The sequence below is a fragment of the Taudactylus pleione genome, unplaced genomic scaffold (genome assembly GCF_031769625.1).
Source record: "Taudactylus pleione unplaced genomic scaffold, aTauple2 ptg000012l, whole genome shotgun sequence".
Taxonomy (NCBI): domain Eukaryota; kingdom Metazoa; phylum Chordata; class Amphibia; order Anura; family Myobatrachidae; genus Taudactylus; species Taudactylus pleione.
The window spans coordinates 11,996,530-12,017,947 of NW_028284415.1; the positions used below are offsets into that span (position 1 = coordinate 11,996,530).

The following is a 21,418-nucleotide window of genomic DNA, read 5'->3' on the forward strand; positions in this document are numbered from 1 at the left end:
ACAGCAGTCAAAGTTCAGCTAGATAAAACCCTGTTTCACATTCCACGGAAAAGAGCATTGAAATGAACTTTCACTATTCAGTAGCCATCTTTCATTTTATACTTCTGCCATTACTTTTCTGTATACGGGTGATAAACATTACAGCCACATTCCATGAGCCGATCACACACAGTCTATGGTATGGCCAGCTCTCTACGTGTTATTTAGCCATCTGGTCTCAAGCATGAATAGCCTTAAAACCTGGACTGTAATGGCGGTCTTTGGAAATCTGCCTTAGAAGGTTTGCTAAATCTCCCTCATATCCGCAAACCAGACTATAGCTATCATCTAGTACAGTCTAAAAAAAGATATAGCTAGAACCGGATTGGTCCTTGGGTAACACCTCCAATTGTTCTCTTTAGGAGGGCTGATAAAATTTCCCTCTGAATGTATTAGACCATATCACCTGATGAAATGATCTGGATGGAGATTTTATGACTACTACAAATGTTAAGTATCTAGTATGTGAGAAATGTTATCCAAGTGTGCGTAAGCCATTGCCTATCGCATGCTGTAAGAGCAGCAGCGATACAGGTCATCTTCAATAAATGATTGCACATCATTTGGTCATTTTATTAAAAAGCATTAACATATCTTACAAACAGGTGTGCAAAACAAAACCAAAGTCATGATTAATTGCACTAAGCCACATGCAGAAACCTACACTCCAAAAACTACCTAAAAATGTAGTAACCTAATGTCAGGGGTCTTTAAAAAGACAAAAAGCCTTACTTCAGTCATGATTTAATTTTAAATGAGTGGTATAAAGCAGAGTCTCATTATATACTGGGGATCGGGTATATTAAATACAGAAAGCTTCAGCCAGGTATTAAACCACTTACTTCATGTTAAATTATATGTCTATTTTTTTTAATATTTTTTTTAAGTTTATCAGCCAACGATGATGCAAATTATCCATCAGCCCAGGCCTGGCTGTAAGATGACGAAACTGCTTTCCCCAGCCCTCTAGTGTATAACATCTACTGCTAGGGCCTTTTCACATCGGCAGAACACCATTAGTGGTTGGTTTGTCAATGCTGAAATGTGCCGGGTTAGTGTAACATTGACAAACGGTCACAAATCTTCGGGAATACAGTAGAGGAATCAAGTGAACCCTCAAGAGTACAAACTAGTATATTAGCATCTAGGTATAATAAGAACCATGTGCAAACATCTGGCTCGCCACCAATAATGTGGTGTATATCTCACTGAGACCAATGGGTTATACAAAAAGAATATGGAAAACGGAAATAACGGCAATAACTAGTGTGTTAATTTCCTTCAATCAATGCAGTCGGTGGCAGGAAAAGAAAAATTAAGGACAAGCCACTGGCTCTTTGTTAAGTTTAAAATATTTTTTTCTTTGTTTTCATTTTATGTCAAGTTTTGTAATTGCTGAGGAAAAAAAAAAAATAGAACTTGGTTAAAGTACAGTAATTGCATTGTTCAAAGTTAAAACACTATAATGGGATTCTTCAGTAAAGTCTTCGTTTGTGTGAAATCCCCACCCAACATCCCTTGAATTACTGCAGAGATCCAAAAAGGAGTCTTTCAGAGGGAACCCAATTCCTTCTCAAACAAAGTCTCAGAGTTTGTCATCGGTCATTTCTAAAAACTGCGCGTAGACATCTCTTGTGCACTCCCCCTTCTGGTTGAACTGGAATTTGTAGTAGCTGCCGTCTGCACAGATGGCTGCAAGAGACAGATAGAGATTCATATTAACCTATATTCTCTTATGTCCTATTACAAACTTTTTTCTCATGTATCTGAAGTGTCCGCCCAACACACTCCATTTTAGTTGTATTACTGCTGAATACAAGGAAATTTTAAAAAAGTCCTCTCTGAATGTGGCTATAGGTCATGCTTGTGTGTTTATCTCCTAACAATTCCATCAATCGTGTAGAGGCGGTACAGCTGGTACCACTGCATACATATATGTGAGAGCAATGCAAAAACACAAGGGGGATGAAACTAACTTACAGCTCATCCACAAAACCAGGCAAATCCTCAACTTGTACAGATTCCATCTGCCTCCTTACTCTTACAGGACACAGCAAAACATGCTTTGGCTTTTTATGTTGGCTATGGCTAATGGGCTGAAAGGAAGTGCCCATACCACTTTATTAAAGGGTCTCTAATGCTGTATTCTTTGGTTTTCTTTTTATTTGTGTAATATAATTATTAAGGTATGGCTATATAAAGTACTGTTACAGAACTTAATGGTACCTTCATATGAACTAGGTAATCTGTTTTCAGAACTCACCATGCAATACAGTTCCATTGTTTGCCCTTACTTCCACAATGTTTTTATATTGACAAGAGAGTGGATTATAGAATTGCAAGTGGGTGTTGGCCTAATGGTTATCGGTGTGTGACATCTTTAGGGTATGGCAATGTACAGGCATGACAGAAAAATAAGAGTTATGGTAGACTTACCATTGATAACTTTTTCTTTGAGGTCCACAGGGATACCATGGAGATAATTGGTGCCTGGATCATTCCAACCACCAAACAGTTAAAGCTTTCAGCTCCCAGGATGCCTCTGGTCCTCCTCCACATATACCCCACTCCCGGCCACAGGCATTCAGTTTTGTAAACAACCCCAAGGCAGGAGAAGGAAAGAGGAGAAGGGAGAACAAATCGTACTCCAGAAACACTCTCACACAAGATGAGGGAATCCGTGACCTAAAGAAAAATTACCCAATGCAGCGCGTCAGGGTGGGTGCCCTGTGGACCTCGAAGAAAAAAAAAAAAGTTATCAATGGTAAGTCTACCATAGCTCTTAATTTCTTCTACAGGTTCCACAGGGATACCATGGGGATATCCTAAAGTAGTTCCCCTAAGGGTGGGGACTCTCCCGAGCAGAAAGGAGAACTCGTCGCCCAAAGGAAGCATCCTGAGGCAAAAGTATAAAAGGCGTAGAACCTGAGAACAGAAGACCACGTGGATGCCATGCACACTAAACGCCCATGATGGCCCTACAGACCGAGTAGAATGTACTGTCACCATGTTTAGAACAGGAAGATCAGCCTGTATATACCTGAGAGATAGAAAGAGTCTGTTTGTTAGCTGGCCATCCTTGTTTGTGAAACCCATATAACACAAAAAGAGTATCTGATTTTCTAAAAGAATTTGTACACTCCACATAGATACAGAGAGCACGAACTACATCCAGGGTGGCTGCACCTACAGAAAAGTCTGAAGACTGAAAAGTTGGAACCATAATCTCTTCATTCACATGAAAACGGGACACTACCTTAGGAAGGTAACCCTTCCTTGTGTGGAGTACAGCTCTATCCTGGTGAAAAATCAAAAATGGGAAGCGACAGGAGAGTGCTGCCAAATCAGAGACTGCGTGCAGAAGGGAGAACGAGGAGAAAAAGTCTTCACTGTCAACCATTTCAAATCAACAGAGTCCAGAGATTCAAATGGGGGAGCTTGTAGCCCCTTGAGAACCAAACAAATCCCACGGTGCTAGTGGTGGGACAAATTTAGGCTGAACTCTTAGAACTCCCTGAAAAAAATTCTAACCTCTGGTAAAGAAGCAATCTTTCTCTGGAACCAGACTGACAGTGCAGAAACCTACACTCTCAAAATGGCCAGACCCAAGGTCCAATCCAGCCTAGAGAAAAGCCAGAACCCGGGAAACCCTATACACCTTAGGGTCATATTTTCTGTGGGAACACCATGGACCAAAAGAATGCCAAACTGTAAAGATGCGGGCAGAGGAAGGCTTTTGTGCCCTAAGCATCTTTTGAATCACAGCTGGAGAAACCCTTGGCTCTTAAGGTGGAAGACAGACGAGGTAATACCGGATGCAGGCAGGGGCCCTGCTCTAATAGATCCGGCCATAAAGGAAGAGGATACGGACTGTCTATGGATAGACTCCGTATGTCGAAGAACCAATGACGTCTGTACCAAGCAGGAGCCACCAGTATTACTGTTTCGCCTTCCTGCTTGAATTTCCTGAGAACCCTTGGGAGGAGGGAAATCGGAGGAAAGAGATACACCAGCTTGAAGTCCCATCTTACTGCTAGTGCGTCCACGCAGGCTAGTGTTGTCCGGCGTGTATGTCCTGATGACTTAGGAAGTCTGCTTCCCAATTGAGAACTCCCGGGATGAATATTGCCGAGATAGCCGGAATATGAAGTTCTGCCCAAATCAGAATGTTTGTCACTTCCCTCATGGCTGCATTACTTTGCGTGCATCCCTGATGATTGAGATAGGCTACTGTTGTCGGACTGGATCTGGACTGCCCTGCCCTGGAGCAGGTTCTGTGCCACGATGAGTGCTTTGTATACTGCTCAAAGCTATAGAATGTTTATGGGCAGATGACTTTCCTGATTTGTCAATCTTCCCTGAAAGGTGTGATGACCTGTCACTGCCTCCCATCCTTGCAGACTGGCGTTCGTGGTGAGAAGCACCCAATTTGAAATCCAGAATGGGCGACCTTTGTCCAGATGATCTTTTTGTAGCCATCACGAGAGAGGTAAACGAACCTGTAGAGTGAGAAGGATTCTTTAGGACCTTATTAGATTATACTGTCCATTCCACCTGGACAGAATCAATTTTTGCAGAGGCCTGGAATGGAACTGAGCGTATCCCACCATGTCAAAAGGTGGATACCATTGACCCCAGGACCTGCACCTCTGACCGAATGGATACCCTTCGCTTGCATAGCAATTTGCGTATTTGTAATGATAGGGCCACAATCTTGTTCTCTGGCAGAAATACCCTTTGTGCCTGAGAATCCAGAAGTGCCCCCAGATGTACCAGCTGCTGTGTTGGAGAAAGAGGATTTCTTCCAATTGATGATCCAGCCGTGCTTCTGTAGGCAGGCAATGGTTGGAGATGGTGTTGTAAAACAGCTGGAGACTGTGCCAATATCAGAAGGTTGTCCAGATATGGTAGTATTCTGATTTCCTGACGCCAGAGGTAGGCAGTCATTACACCATTATTTTGGTAAAGACCTAAGGGGCTGTTGATAGACCAAAGGGTAGTGCCTGAAATTGGTAATGTTGTTGCAGGACAGCACACCATAGAATTTGTTGGTTGGATGGCGTAATAGGCACATACACATCCTGAATGTCCAGGGAAGCCATAAAACCCCCAGGCTTCATTGCCAAAATAATTGACCGAAGAGTTTCCATACAAACTTGGGTACAAGGATAAACTTGTTGAAGGCTTTAGGATTTAGAATAGAGCGATGAGACCCATTCGGTTTCTGAACTAAAAATAGATTGGAATAATAACCCCTTCCTTGCTGAAACACAGGAACCCAGGATGATCACCCCTGCCTGCAGCAGGGAGTGAATGGCCTCCTGAATAGCCAAGGGCTTGATCGCATCTGATGGGGGATTTGAACAAAAAAAAAAAAAAACTTCTGGGGAGAGTGTGTCTGCTGTTGATCCCCGGCGTCAGACGATAGAGCCCCGGCTGGTGTAGTAAGGACGCGGACAATCTCTGGTCCTGACAGCAGCGGCTTCTGGTGCATCTCTGACACCAGAAGCTAGGAATGCTGCGCAAGATTCCCTGTAAGCGACGAATCGCCTTACCCGACATCTCCGAGGATCCAGTGCAGTCCAGATCGCAGCACTGCTGCTAGCTAAGCTCAGCCGCGACCCGCCGAAATCACCAGCACAAGTACTGATCTTGCGGCCCCGCGGAGGTAGATGTAGTCTCAGTACGTGCGTCTTGATACAGACGCTTGGTACTGCCAACTCAAAACAAAATAAATCATAAAATAAAAAGCTAAGAACTTTACCGTTGCGAAGGTGCGTCTGATCCTGCCGCATCAAACGAACAAACTGAAGTCATATGGCTAGGGGCAGGGTGTATATGGAGGAGGACCGAGGGCAATCTGGGAGCCAAAGCTTTAACTGTTTGGTGCCTTGTCTTCCAACCATAATATCCCCATGGTATCCCTGTGGATCCCTATGGACTCTGAAGAAGAAAGTATATTTCCATAGAAAGGTACATATTCCAGAGCCTTCTTTGACCCTGTATCAGCTTTCCAGGACCTTAACCAAAGGACCCTACGAGCCACCACTGAGGCTGCTGATGCTTTAGAAGCTAAGAGTCCCGCATCTATTGCAGCTCCTCCCAAATAGGAGGTTGCTTCCTGTATGTGGGAGATATATGTGAGCTGTTTTCTGGTAGCATCTGGTAGAGAATTCTCCAATGCCCCTGTCCATTCTTCAACCGCTTTGGCTACCCAAGCCCCAGCCATAGCTGGACGAGTAACATCTCCAGATGATGAAAATATTGCCTTAAGACATGTTTCAATTTTCCTATCTGTAGGATCCTTAAGAGAAGATGCTGACGGAATAGGCAACGTAGCATTCCTACTAAGTGTATCCATGAGCATCCACAGTAGAAGGGATTTCCCACTTAGTACATTCAGAAGATGGGAAAGGATACAATGATGATAATCTTTTAGTAATATAAAACCGTTTATCCACGTTACACCCCATGCCTCCTCCGTAAGTTCAGTGAGCTGCTCGGATCTAGGAAACTCCGCTTTTACTACCTTCTTATGAATAAACACTGGAGCCTTCTTACTAGAAGCTGGATCATCATTCTGTACATCTAGGATTGATTTGACCACTCTCACCAAAGAAGGAACATCCACTGTAGAAAGACCCCGAAGAAGAACCCTGTGCATCAGCCGATTCCTCCGATGAGTCTGAATCCATATGCTGAACAGACCAATAAAAAAATAACTGACAGTCAGAAATAAAAGGCACCATCAACACAGCAGCTAGCAAACAGTCACATACAATGCATATGCAATTTAGTTGCAATGGGCTCTGAATCAACCACTCAAAACATGATGCTTGGTAGGATATAGAGCACTATATATCTGACCTATGGGAGAGGTAAACAGGGAGACTGACCCAAAACCTAAGACCAACAGCTACAGCAGTGCACCGATAGTGGACTGTGAGCGTCTCATATACACGAGGCGGGTAGGAGGAGCGACCTAGACGCGCAAAACAATTGAAGGAACTGGGTCTGGGGAGGAGCTGCCGGGGGAGAGCCTACATCCCCTAAGCTGCATCAACCAGCCAGGTACGCTGGTCTCATGGCAGCAGAAGCGTCTGCTGCTGATCCCCGGCATCAGACGATAAGATGGTCTACTGAGGACGCAGACGCTCCGCTCCCTCACTACATCGACTGCCGCGCGCAATTCCTCGTAAGTGAGGAATCGCCTTACCTGACATCTCCATGTGTCTGATTGCAGACCGGGCCCCAGCATCGCTGCTAGCAAGCTCTGCCGTGACCCGCCAAAATCACCAGAGATGTTACTGGTGTCGCGGCCCGGCGGAGGTAGACGGAGTCGCCGTACATGCGTCTAAATTCAGACGCTCAGCACTGCTAACTCAAAAACAGATAATAAAACAGAAAATAAAAGCTTAGGATCCCGTTACAACAGTGTGTCTGAATCTTGCCGCACCAAATGAACAACTGAATGCCTGTGGTGGGGTATATGTGGAGGAGGACCAGAGGCATCCTGAGAGCTGAAAGCTTTAACTGTTTGGTGCCTGGATCACTCCAACCACATTATCCCCATGGTATCCCCATGGAAACTGAAGAAGAAATATGTCAGAGAGCACATGACTAACATACAACTACATCCAGTATAGATATTCCAATCCATGTTACAGGTATTATCTGTGCACCACAATAAAATTATATCCTGGTCACTGCTAAATCCTTCTAGGATCATAATCAGAATATAACTTTATTTGTATATATTAGAGAAGCCACAAAATTGATTTGCACTGTTCTAGGTCATCTCACCTATGACTGAGTTCGGTTCTGTTCCAAAGGCACAAACACAAGGCGACCCAGAGGGAACCTGAAACTTGGAGAAACTCCACTTTGAGCTGAAGTACTTTGGAAGGAAGCTGGCAGAGGCCAAACTGCAATAAAAGACAGTTTGTACATTTACTGTGTACAATTTTTTTTTATTTTTTTTTTAAGTTTACCGACATGAATGTACAAGATATAGTAATAACAATTACTAAGGAAAAACTGATTAAAGTAGAATATACATTTTCATGCCTCCCTCCCAATAACAATATATAACCAGTTACTTTTGCAAGGAATATCAATTTATACAAATTTGTAGAGGTAAAAGTATTCCAAACAAAAGAGGGCACTAGATCCAAAAAGAATACAGTACATTGTTTGTGATTTAAAAATGTACATTTCATTATCTATACATAAAAAGTAAAACAAACAGTCTTCCCAAAAGAAATGACACAGCGAAACATAAAATGAAATGATATAAGGTACACAGCAACATATAACCTGTATTAAATATAGAATTACAGTTACAGGAAAATGAGCTGCTAGGGGCTGCTTCTTTATCTTAATGCCACTACAAAGCCCATCACTGGTGTACATAGCCGTGCATCCCAATGTGCAAGGACTGAGACTCCCATTGTCAGGGTCTGTGGATGCTGCATTACCGCTTGGTGCAGTTTCTCCATCTGAGTATGGCTTCCAATGTGAGCGTCTATGTACGCACCTGCTTTCTGCAACACATCTGACACTCCCATAAGATGCAATGTATGAACTGCCGGAATGGTATCAGCGCTGATACCGATGCTCCCACGTGTATAAATGTGGGGTTGGGCGGTAAATGACAGGGGCGTACCGGCGCTGCTATCTTGTAAGCAGATGTATGAACGGTCACTTGCACTGACTGTTCCGACAGCTGCAGCTATCGATATAGTTGTACACTGTGGGCTATGGTGGTATGGAGTATGCCCTAAGCAAGTAAAGGAGTATTTATATGAGGATGCTATACTACTCACCACATGGTTTTGAACACACAGTGCACAACTATATAGTACAGTGCAGATATTCTATTTTGTGTTATTTTAATAGTCGGGACCTAATTGCGATTAAGAGATAATTTGCCTATATTACTGATGAGGATACCTGTAATCCTGTTTTTCATGTGTGTTTATTTATAATTTAACCTCATGTTTTGTATATTTCCCCGTGTTGTTTGTTTTGGCAAAATTGTTTTACTTTCTATTTTTTATGTATATCTAAGAACATTGAAATTTTAAATAAAAATAAATGTAATTTAATCTTCTTGGGCTCTTTTTTGTTTCCAGTTTGTATTGATTATATCAGGAACACCTTCTGGTTCTACAGTATGACACTCTTACTTTCATGAGATTGTTTATTTGTAGAATCTTGGAATTAAGGTCTTTACTTCAATACAAATATATTAATTCTTAGTGCGGTTATCCAACGTTTCTTATGAGAATATCAATAAGAACAGTGTAGATCTATGGAACACATCTATTTTTATGGTTTATTGGCACAGCCAGATTGATAGGTATAGGATACTTGCCACATATTTAAGCAATGATCTCTTGTATCATCTGCATTAACCTAGACAAGCACCTTTTTCGGTCTGTGCACAGACACTCCAGCCAGCCACTGGCCTCAGTGGTACTCACACTCACTGATGCAAAGAACTGGAAGACTTATAACTTCTCTGACCAATCAGCTGTTAGTGACAGTCACTGACATGAGACACAGACATAATAATGTATTCCATGCTTACTACAGTGCAATCCCAAAAATTATTCTGTCAACTCAACAAAGAGCTCGTCATTGGCAGGTTACACAATCTGCTATAAACTATAGAGGTGAACGATTTAGGTTATTCCAGTGGATGCAACTTCCATACTTAGGCATACAATGTATGACTCTCCACCCCTACCTGGATTGTTTGTTTCTCTTTGGATCCTCTGCTGCAAAGATGTGTACGGTCCCATGATCACTGGAGACACAGATGAGTGATGCGTCTTCATTGAAATTTATGCTACAAGAATAGACAAAGGGTATTACTTATTCACTTATTGCCAAGACTACAAATAGATTGATCACAGAAGAGTTAATTGACACCTTCCTATTTGCTGTATACCAAAATTGTGTTTAACTGATGGCTTTCCATGTAGGTGAACATACAAAAGAAAATGCTGCGTTCTGACAACCAGACTAACCACCTAGATATAGACACAAAGCTAGGATCAGACCGAACAAAAACATGTTACTATATTTTGTTATACTCACCAGTAAATATTTGCAGCCTGGGATCCTCTACGCAGCTCCTGAATTAAATGTCCAGATGATGTGTCAAATATTCTAATTAGAGTTCCCTGTAAAGACAGATCAGTTAGATCAAGTGATCTAAAATCTTCTCTGTTAAATTAAAAACGCTTAAAAACGGGCCTGTCCAATAAATGAAGCACATCGTAAATTGAATCTTCTAAACTGAATATTAGACTGGTTAAATTAACGTTGGTAAAAAAAATATTGCTCATAAGGTGCACAGCACCTCCTTGAACTTTCAATAGGCATCATTCATAATAAATGCTCGTGACTGGGAACCAAATCAAATGATTCCTGGGCAAAGTACTGGAAATAGTCATTGCCGGTGATGGGCTGGATTGAGCCTGGAATGGGTAGGAACAACCTTCTCTGATGCAGTAGCGATTCTGGTCCCTTGTAGGTTCAAAGCGATGCAGCTCAGTACCCCCTCATGTGCTGGGATGTCAACGGGCGGCTTCTCAGTGCTGGCCAGGTCTACGATCTGCACATGGCCTGTGTGAGCCCCGGGGAAGGCCAGGAAGGAGTTGTTGCTGTTTGGACACAAGACGCACAGACCTGAGGAGAGGATTATTCTGGATTAGATGAATGTTTATCAAAATCTAATAAAATAGCCTACAGATGGCTCACAATGCACCGCACAGAAGCAGCTCATGTCACTAGGCTCCTACGGACTTAAAATAAAAGTATATTTCCCAAGGTTACTTACATACAGGGAGTACAAATCTACATGTTTACCACAAAATGTAAGCAACTATTTTATCAAATATATGAAATGTACTTCAGGCATGAAACACTAGATATGCCATATAACTGGAGTAAGCACAAAATGCAGGTAACCTGTCCTTAAATGAGAACTACGACCAAAAAGAAATGGTTTTGGTTTTTCTCCTGCTCAGAGCGTTTGATAAATGTAAGTGGATATCCATCACCCTCCATAGGGGGCTTCTATCTGCCCATCAGGCTCTCTGAATTTAGTTATTTTAAAGGGTAAGTGAAATGAAAATAAAAAGCTACTCCTGTATGTAAATTATAGAACACTCTTTTTTCAATATTACTATTCAGACTTAAAAGCTTGAAGGGTAGATGAACAATTTAGTTATATTGACTACATTAACAATTTTCTAGATTAATAATTACTTTAAAAATCAATTTGAGAAAACACCAATAAGATGACTGTCACAAATTATATCCAACAAACACACCATTTGTAAAATATGGTGTTAGCATTCAACTAACTTCATACATTAATACATTTAAATACACTTTCATCCGACTGCACTTTTTCCAGAATATCCTCTTAAGTAGACCCTGAAGCAAAAAGTTATAGAATTTTGTGAATTTATTTATTAATTTACTTTAATGATGTCAGTAAAGATTGATAAAGCAGAAGTGCTTGCATGGACCTCTGAAAGAACAGCAAAGGCTGGAAGCTGGTATAGGAACTGTAATAATAATATTTGGGGAGTGGAAACCATTCCATTCAACTAGGAGAACCACAGGTGCAACAAGTGAAACAGCTTTCTAACACTAACTGTGAATGGCACCAACATGCTGAGTGCCAGTGCTCACAGGAGTCTACTGCAGATAAAATGTATCAGTACAGCTTGTCTAACCAACGTAATCTCCTTTTTCACATAGCTGTGAACCCAGGGCAGAGTACAGACGACTGTAAATATTTGTTACAATCCACGCCTATGCTCCTATCACAGTCCTATACGTGAGGAGAGAAAGGCATCTACATTTCAGGCATACATAGGTCAATAAATAAGAGACATTCAAACGTATTCAAATTCAAAAGTAACTTGGCTACTATTTAATAATCTTGCATATCTTTATCATTTGTCACCTTTAGGGTTGTAGCAGGTTTCGAAGACATGCAGCTGATGAGGGTTGTGGGTAAAAGTGAAAACTTTTATCATGGAGTCCAACACGACAACGATCCTGCAACACAGAAGCTTAGAAAGTCATACAAGCCTAGCAACAAAGCGACACTGAGAAACAGAAAGGGAGCAACTTTATCCTAAATTTAGTTGGCTTTGCATCTTTCCCAATCCAGCCATTAGTAATTGATTGTGGCTTTTTCCATCTAATAATATACATTCCTGTTACTGGTCTCACTGGAATCGGTATCAAATACTGACAGCGGTACACAGATGGTTCGAAATCCCGCCCGGAAGTGTTAAGTACCCTAACCCTCGCCTCTCCCTACCCTAACCCTCCCTTAGTGGTGCCTAACCCTAACCTCCTCCCGTTGGTGCCTAAACCCAACCTAACCCTCCCAAGGGGGTGGTGCCTAACCCTAACTTCCCCCTGGGGGTGCCTAACCCAAACCTCCCCTTCCCCTAGCCAAACCCTAACTCTCCCGGGAAGGGTGCCTAACTCTAAGTCCCGCTGGGGGTTCCTAAAGCTAACCCTCCCCCCATCGCGGCTAGAACCTAAGACACCCGGCTTACCTTCATTTGGTATGCCAGGTGTCGGGACTTCGTGGTGGGGCTAATGATAGGCGTCAGGATTTCGACGCCTATCTTTGGTCTCATGTCGGGCTTTTAGTGTCGGGATTTCGGCCGCCGGTAACCTGACCACATCCCGTCTCACTAGCGTACCTGTCTCTGCGCAGTCTCACAGCTTTAACCTCAGTGGAAAATTCTATTTCAATCACGGTTTTCTTTTTCAGGTCGTCCCAAATCATCACTAGGACAGAAAAAGGTAAAAAAACAAGAGAGATATAAATCGGGAAACATGTAGCGGTCACTGTATTCAGAAACAGCTATGCGATGGTGTCTGTCCTGCTGTCAGTGTGACAAGAGGGCGCTGAATCTGAACGAAGATCAGAAGCTTGTGGATGTATTTTGTAATCACCTATGCACAGCGTAAACTGAGCTATCCCCAAACATGGCCAAATGCTGCCTGGGCCAGCTTCCACATGGAGGCTCTTTATCTGGCAATTTTACATAGCCTGAAAGCAGAGGGGACTCCCTAAATCAGCTCTATAGTAGGTGTATATATGAAGGCCAGTTAGTGGGGAGGGGGGCATTAAAAATATCAAACTAAACAAAGGACAACCCCCCACCCCCCTATTAAACTTTTAAAAACAATTAATTGTGTAATAACCAATTACAACATTTGTGAAACAATTTCATAAAACGCATATAACTATTCACCCAATGTTGAGTAATGTTTTATAAAATGAATGACAGGAGATCTCTAGTTAAACAGCTACAGACGGACTATAAAGCCTAAAGCTGGCCACACATCTAATGCTGGGCATACACTAGGCAATTATCTGTCAGATATCTGTCCAATCTGGCTGGTTGGAAGGAAAATCTGGTAACGTATGGGAACAAATAACAATAGAAATTTGCTCCCAAACACTAGAAAACCAGATTTTCCTTCCCACCAGACAGATATCTGACAGATAATTGTAGAGTGTATGCCCAGCATAAAGATTATCTGTCTAAACCATCCAACTAGTTGATTGGTTGGAATGAAAATCTGGTAAGGTATGAAAGCAAATGACAATCAGAAATTTGCTCCCAAATGCCGGAAAATAGACAAAAACTATAGTTTGAACAAATTGTTGTTTATATCAAACATTTAACAAACTTATCTGAACGACCATTTTCACCTGTTTCTGGCATTTAGGAGGAAATTGCTGATCATCAGGTACTCCTATACCTTACCAGATTTTCATTCCAACCAATCAACTAGTTGGCTGGTTGGAAAGATTATCTTTAGATGTGTGGCCAGCTTAACTACCTTGTAGACTGAACTGAACTTTTTTTTTTTTTTTTTCCGGCGGGGGGGGGGGGGGGGGGGGGGGGGGGCGCTTGGTCGAAGCTGCAACAATACTACTATTGACATTTTCTATTTTTAGAAAATCAACATAATTACATAAAAAACATTTCAGCACCACTTTTGTAGTCGATTAAATTAAGCGAGTGAACGATAACGGCGTCGTTATCGTTCATTAATCGCTTGAAGATCGTTCACTAAAATGTCTAAAACGACCAGCGTTGCGCATGCCTGCTGGTCATTAAAAGTTGGTCAACCTGACGATAACGTCAGGTTGATCATGTTTGCAGATGATGGATGAGCCTGTACTGAACGACTGCTCGTTCAGTGCAGGCTCATCACAGACTGACAAACGACTGCACTATTACAATGTCATAATCGTGCAGTCGTTGTCAGCTCGTCTAGTGGATGGGCAGCATTAGGTCTAGAATTTTGAATAAACACCACAAAAAAAAAAAGAAGACAGGTTTTATACGGCATTTGTTCGGTGGTTTGGCAGTGTTCTAGAGGCTCCTTTAATGCTCTGTAAAAACATGTACTAAAATGCTCCCTGCATCACTTTTCTTCCGCAGCTCATGCATCTGCATTTAATAGACTACAGTGTTCTCCCCTGAAATTTTTTCCAGCCGGGCGGCATCAAAAAGTAGCCGGGTGGGGGCCTTAGTAATAGCAATAATAAAATGTTTTAAACCCTGACCCTATGATTTAAACTTGAAACAGTGGCGTAACTATAAATTTTGCTCCCCATTGCCAAAAAAGTTTCAGACGCCCCCCCCCCCCCCCCTCCCAAAGACCAAACACACCCAAAGACTACGTTTAAGGTGTGTGGTTACATGATACAGCAACGTGCCTTACACATTATGACACACTAAGTAATGCCACTTATAACACAGTGTGCCACACCGGAATGCCCCTTACAACACATTATGCCACACCGGAGTGCCACTTACAACACATTATGCCACACAGCAATGCCCCTTACACATCCCACACAATAATGCCACATATAACACATGACATACAGTAAAGCGCTTATAACAAATTTATGCCATGCTGTAATGCCCCCATTTCACATTATGCCACACTGTAATGCCACATACAACACATTATGCCACACAGTAATGCCACACAGTAATGCCCCTAATAGCACATTGTGCACACAGTAATGCCAAATACACATTATGCCAAACAGTAATGCCCATTACATCCCACCCTAACAGATCTACTTCACCAACCCTCCTTTCTGCTCCTGCCAGTCCGTCACCTCAGCTCAAGACAGGTTGCACAGTTTTTATGTCCGTGTAGAACCAGATTATTGGGAACATAGTTTATAACCTGTAAACTGTGTATCAAATTAGTGCCCCTTATACAGTGCCCCCTGTAGTAGTGCCCCAAAATGCAATGCCCCCTGTAGTAGTGCCCCTTTTGCAATGCCCCCTGTAGTAGTGCCCCTTATGCAATGCCCCCTGTAGTAGTGCCCATTAAAGTAGTGCCCCCTCTAGTAGTGAGCCCCCTGTAGTTGCTCCCCCCCTCCGCGCGCACACAAACAAACACACACACACACAAAAGGAAAAAACACAAACACTTACCTTTATCCCCGCTCTAGTGCTGCTGCCGTCCATACCCCGGCGTCCGCTCCTCGGCACTATGGGAGTGACGTCATGACGTCACTCCCATAGTGCTCTGCGGGACCCGGAAGACGGAGCTCACTCCTGAGCTCCGTCCCCGGCGTCCGCTCCTCGGCACTATGGGAGTGACGTCATTACGTCACTCCCATAGTGCCCTGCGGGACCCGGGGGCCGGGCGCCCGCTGGTAACACACTCAGCGGGTGCCCGGCAGATGGAGGGTGCAGGGGGTGTGACTGCACTCTCCGTAGTTACTACTACTGCCCCCGTCGCCCCCAAGCTACCCAGCGCCTCCAAGCCACCGCGGGGGCAGTAGTTACGCCACTGACTTGAAATAACATTTTATATATTTTACTCTTCTTATTAGAGGCCCTAGTTGTCTGATTATGAAAAAACTGCAAAGTCTGTAGGATCTGGACCTTTTTATACAGCTCCAAGATACTGTCCCCCACTTGCAGGCTCCCAAAGTGCCGGGTGGTGCACCCGCAAAAAACAGCCTGGGGAGAACACTGGACTACAGCAATTTATACTGCTAGATAAAAGAAAATAAGTGTGTTCAACTGGCAGGTTATTTGGAGATGTTCAGAAAACTGCAAAGGAATGACAGGGATGGTATATATCTACAGTGGAATTTCATAAAGAAAATAACGGAGATTCAACAGCAAGCTAAACCATTTGATTATTGATTGGTGTAATTATTCTTTGAATATGACCACTAGGTGGTGCCACTCCCATATAAGAAAAACAAACAAACAAAGGAGATTTAAACTACAAAACAGGAAAGAGATAGAAGGCCCTCACCTTTATTGGGCGGGTACTTTGGCTTCTTTCCTCCTCCAACCAGAGCAAGATAATTACATCGGAATAACATTTCTACGTAGCCGATACCGCCTTCTGGAAACTCTATAAAGAAACCGAAAGGTCGTGTAATAGATTTACTAGCACTCACCTTCACCTTAATTTGCTCCTGCAGATACAAATGATAGCTGCAGGGGGGGAGTAAAATGTGTTACCAATTTGAAAGGAACACAAGCACCTGGGTTACACTATATAAAAACAGGAGCCATGTTAGTGTAACATTTTTGTTACTGTGTTATTGATATGGTAACACGCATTATACATTGTACCCAAGTGTCACTTGCAGTCCTACCTTCTAATATTTGAAGGGAACCCAATTGCAGCATAGAGTTATTAATGCACAAACCATTATTAGGAAAATCAGCTATGAAACTGTGCCCCTCGCTATGTGTCCCATAAATCTTTGCCATTGTTTAAATTAGCTGTTAGAAGAACTAAATGTGGCACTGCGCTCATGTGACCACTCAGAGTCAATGTACTGAAAGCTGTCTCCTAACGATGCTTCTAAATAGATTGTGATGTTCCTTCCTCTGTCATTATTTGGCATGTATACTCATAGAAGAGGCAGAGAAGCACCAGCCTCTATTCCAATCTAACATCATCTGTATACTTCTCCGTAATGCCTCTAGCGCAACTGAAGAATTACACTCAGGACTTCACAAAGATAGTCCCACTGGGTACAGAGTAGAATTCCTTGATGAGCTCATGAACCCAAAGATATTGAGTGGTGAGAATAATGTGAGGTGCTTAGCCCCAGCTTACTTTCCTTACTCCTAATAAAGTTCTTAAATTGTGGTACCACCAAACTGTCTCCCTGGCTAATAGCGTCTTGTTTCTTCGGAAGCTGGCGAGAAGAATTTGGAAGATAAGTCCTAGTTCTCCCATCTTGTGGCAAGTGATGGATTTACCTTTGTAAGTCACCGAAACTAGATTTTTCACCACAAATACAATTAACTAAAGACAGAAGTTTGGTTAAATGATTCTGTGATTGCCACCTTTGCCCATGCTTGCACACCCCTAGGTGAATCACACGGACCACCCGAACTTGTCGGGCACAGGCAAACAACTTAGTCAGGAAAACCAAAACCTACAAGCACTCAGCTGGGTGACAGGAAACAGACACCAATGGGAAGGAGGAATCACGTTATATACCTTCTGTTAGTGTTTTTTGTTTCTGTCTCTACCTTAGTGTTAACTTATAGTAACCACTCATGGGGACATATTCAATTAGCCAGGGGGTAAAGTAATTCATGTCACTGAGCAATGAAATTAGCGGCTGATACCCCGCGTGTTATGGTGTACTTTTCCTTGCAACCTCAGGAGCTGCGGGGAAAAAAAGTGTAAAAATGCACCTCTAGTAACAAGTGAAGAAACCCATAATATTCAGCATTTTACGCAGAATCAGTGGGAACAGGCTAAATACTTTAATAGCTGCAGGTTTGAAACCCAGAACTTTTCCCCACATCTAATTGAATATGCCCCATGAAGTTGAAAAGGAAAAAACTTTCATAGAATTATAATACCGAGTAAGCAGTTGCCAGAAATCTGTCTGTCAGATTCCTAGTCACAGCCATCTCGCAAAATTCACTCTGAATTATGAACGCAACTATACTATGGTATATAGAGATATAGATAGATATATACATAGATAGATAGATAGATAGATATATTTATATCTATCTATCTAATAGATATATACATGCATATACACAAATATATACAGTACTGTGCAAAAGTTTCAGGCAGGTGTGGAAAAAATGTTACGAAGCAAGATTACTTTTAAAAAATAGTGTTAATAGTGTATTTTTATCAATTAACAAAATGTAAACTGATTGAACAGAAGAGAAATCTAAATTAAATCAATATTTGGCGTGACCACCCTTTGCTTTCAAAACAGCATCAATTCTTCTAGGTACACTTGCACAAAGTCAGAGATTTTGTAGGAGTATAATCAGGTGTATGATTAACCAATCATACCAAACAGGTGATAGTGATCATCATTTTCATATGTAGGTTGAAGCAGTCATTAACTGAAACAGCTTTGTAGGAGGCTTAAAACTGGGTAAAGAGCCATAGCTGGGTACATTTGTATGTGTAATTTCTTTTGCATCTAATTGCGGCAGGAGCTACGCTGGAGGTCTTTGAACGGTCTGTGAAGTGACCAAAGTTGACAGACAGTAATGTGTTATCGTCTATATGAGAATATAACATGCAATATGACATGAGATGTGCTGATGCTGCTTATGACAATATTTTTACACTGGGCGGTGGCAAATAAATGCATAATTTGCTATTTATATTGGAGAGTGACCCATTTCTGGATTATGTTATGGATAGCTGCAGTTATTCTGCTCGATCATTTTAGGAAGCACCCTATAAAATAGATTTTTCAATAGGACAGTGCATTGTGTGTGTGTGTGTGTGTGTGTGTATATATACACACATACATATGTATATATATATATATATATATACACATATATATATATATATATATATGTATTTATTTTTTTTTTTTTTTAAATATGCACAAACACTTCTCAAAAGAATAAAGAAGTAAATTATTTAAAGATAGAGGACACTTGTATGAGAGATTGGTTAAGAATACAATAAGGTTGGTTCAGGTACAACATACCTCATATGCTGGGCATACACTATGCAATTATCTGTCAGATAGCTGTTCAATCTGGCTGGTTGGAATGTAAACCTGGTAATGTGTGGGAGCAAATACCAATAGAAATTTGCTCCCAAACACTAGAAAACGGACCAGATTTTCCTTCCCACCAGACAGATTTGACAGATAATTGCAGAGTCTATGCCCAGCATTAGCAAGAGGTCAAATAATGAAATTGTCACCTTGTTTCTCCTTTTCCTTCAGCGGGTCTGTGTTATAAACGCGGAATCCATTCTCCATGCCACACGCAAAGCACCCTGTGGGACAGGACAGCGAGATATCAATGACAAAACCACGACAGCTCAGGGAATAATCTACCGTGCTAATTAATGTATCCTATGTGAGTAGCCACGACGGCCCAAACTGTGTGAAGTTTGTAAATTCTCCCTGTGCTTGCGTCGGTTTCCTCCCACACTCCAAAAATATACTGGTTGGTTAACTTTTGATGGGAGCCAATTAACCTAGATTGTAAGCTCCTAGGAGCAGGGCCCTCCTCCCCACTGTCTCACAGCCTTCTTCTCTAGCACTTCTATGACGGCCTTCACCTTCAGAGCTGTACTGTGTATGGAGAATTGTGTTGCTAATTGTTACTTGTGTTCTGTTTATATTTTGGTTACTATTGTATATTGTAATGTAATGTTCTGTGTACCCTTTACTGTATTGTACGGCGCTGCGGACCACTTGTGGCGCCCTATAAATAAAATGTAATAATAATAATAATCATCTAAGTGTGTATGTGTGTGCGCGTGCGTGTGAAAGGGAATGTAGATTGTAAGCTCCACTGGGGCAGGGACTGATGTGAATGGCCAAATATTATTTGTAAAGCGCTGTAAAATGTGTGTACTATATAAATAACTTGTAATAAATAAAATAATAGTGATGTTCTATACTTTTAAATAAAATTATATTATAGGGCTCCTAAGTGTAATCTAGGGAAGATGCCTGCAGATATCTTTCATTTACTAGTAAGCTATGCAAAATGTCTTATCATAAAATATCTCTGCATAGAGCAACAGGGTGTCAAGTGGCTCTATGTGTACAGTACTCAAATGGGACATCACTTCTGAATAATATATAGATGCAGCTTTACTAACATAAAAGTTTTATATTGTCCCTTTTAAAGCAATCATATGTAAATGTACAAAAGGTAATTATACTGCAGCACATTAAAATTACAATGTAATAGAGTACTTCCTGCCCCTTCTCACATCTGGGACAGGCTCCTTATGTCCTAAATGGATCTCATATTGATCAAAGTACTCAAACTGTTTCACTGTTTCTTCTGTTGTGGTGAAATCATTGCGGTGTATGACACGCCAACTGACCCAATGCAGTTCGGCAGAGCAACACATCAAGATACTCTACTGCTTCAGAGTTATACAAGACAAAAAAGCACCTCCCTACAACAAAATGGCAATAAGGTACACAGGAGTTATAATAGGAAGACTCTCCATGAGTACAAGAACTGTAAGCTCTGCCATGGAGTGGAAACATTGTCATTTTCAGGTTTAAAGAAATATATCTTAAAGTTAGAGGCGCACAATGTAGTAAATAAGAATTTGCAACCCATCATCCATCTCCACTTTAACCCGTTCATTTGCATGGTCTAGACACATTGGGGGCGATTCAATTCTTTTATCGGGTGCCTTAACTATTTGGCTCCAGACAGGGCGATTCAATTGTTGCTCTGTTCGGGCAGAGGTAGACGCATTTCTGCTCGCAGCCTCATGAGGTGTCAAGTAGAAATGTCAAGAAAGCGGCACTTTGGGCACCAACCAAAGCAATACTTTAATCTGGTTTAGCCACATTGCACGCTAAACCAGGTGCTGTCGGGCGCCCAAACGGAGCAACAATTCAATTGTTCCATCGGGTGCCCATTAGTTAAGGTGCCCGATAAAGGAATTGAATCGCCCCCATCTAGTTTTGCTCCAACATGCTAGTATAATTTTAAATTTAAAAAAAAAAAAGTAACATCAATAAGAGATAGTAATAGTCTAATTGCGATGAACTAACTGTTCATCGCAATTAGACTATTACTATCTCTCTCTTATTGATGTTACTTTTTTTTTTTTACTTTTTTTAAATTTAAAATAAAAATTATAGACACATCGTTCTTCAATAAATAAGCTACAAAGCTGTGCATCTCTCTGTATGGTAGTCCTAACAATGCATTTGCTTTTAGTGTGAGCTGGAGATCCTGCAACACTAATGTTATGTGAACATTCAGAGACAACCAGAAACATGTTCTGTATACTGCAAATTCCCTACAGTGAGAAGTCCTCACAT

At 41.7% G+C, this 21,418-nt stretch overlaps 1 protein-coding gene across 2 annotated transcripts in view; it reads right to left on the minus strand.

The window, feature by feature from the left end:
• Positions 1 to 598: 598 nt before the first annotated feature.
• The window catches only part of WDR45B (WD repeat domain 45B), a 45,017-nt gene continuing 24,197 nt past the window's right edge, over positions 599 to 21,418 (minus strand). Inside the window, exons 2-10 of one of the 2 annotated variants that reach the window (XM_088468629.1) lie at positions 19,315 to 19,389; positions 16,402 to 16,503; positions 12,786 to 12,873; positions 12,029 to 12,123; positions 10,547 to 10,737; positions 10,144 to 10,229; positions 9,791 to 9,892; positions 7,843 to 7,964; positions 599 to 1,731 (exon numbers count right to left, since the gene is read on the minus strand). In XM_088468629.1, coding sequence (XP_088324755.1) covers positions 1,625 to 1,731; positions 7,843 to 7,964; positions 9,791 to 9,892; positions 10,144 to 10,229; positions 10,547 to 10,737; positions 12,029 to 12,123; positions 12,786 to 12,873; positions 16,402 to 16,503; positions 19,315 to 19,389 — 968 coding nt within the window. In that variant the 3' untranslated portion in view covers positions 599 to 1,624. Of the gene's footprint in view, positions 1,732 to 6,638; positions 6,738 to 7,842; positions 7,965 to 9,790; positions 9,893 to 10,143; positions 10,230 to 10,546; positions 10,738 to 12,028; positions 12,124 to 12,785; positions 12,874 to 16,401; positions 16,504 to 19,314; positions 19,390 to 21,418 lie in introns of those variants that run through there. The other variant, XM_088468630.1, reaches the window with a different exon arrangement.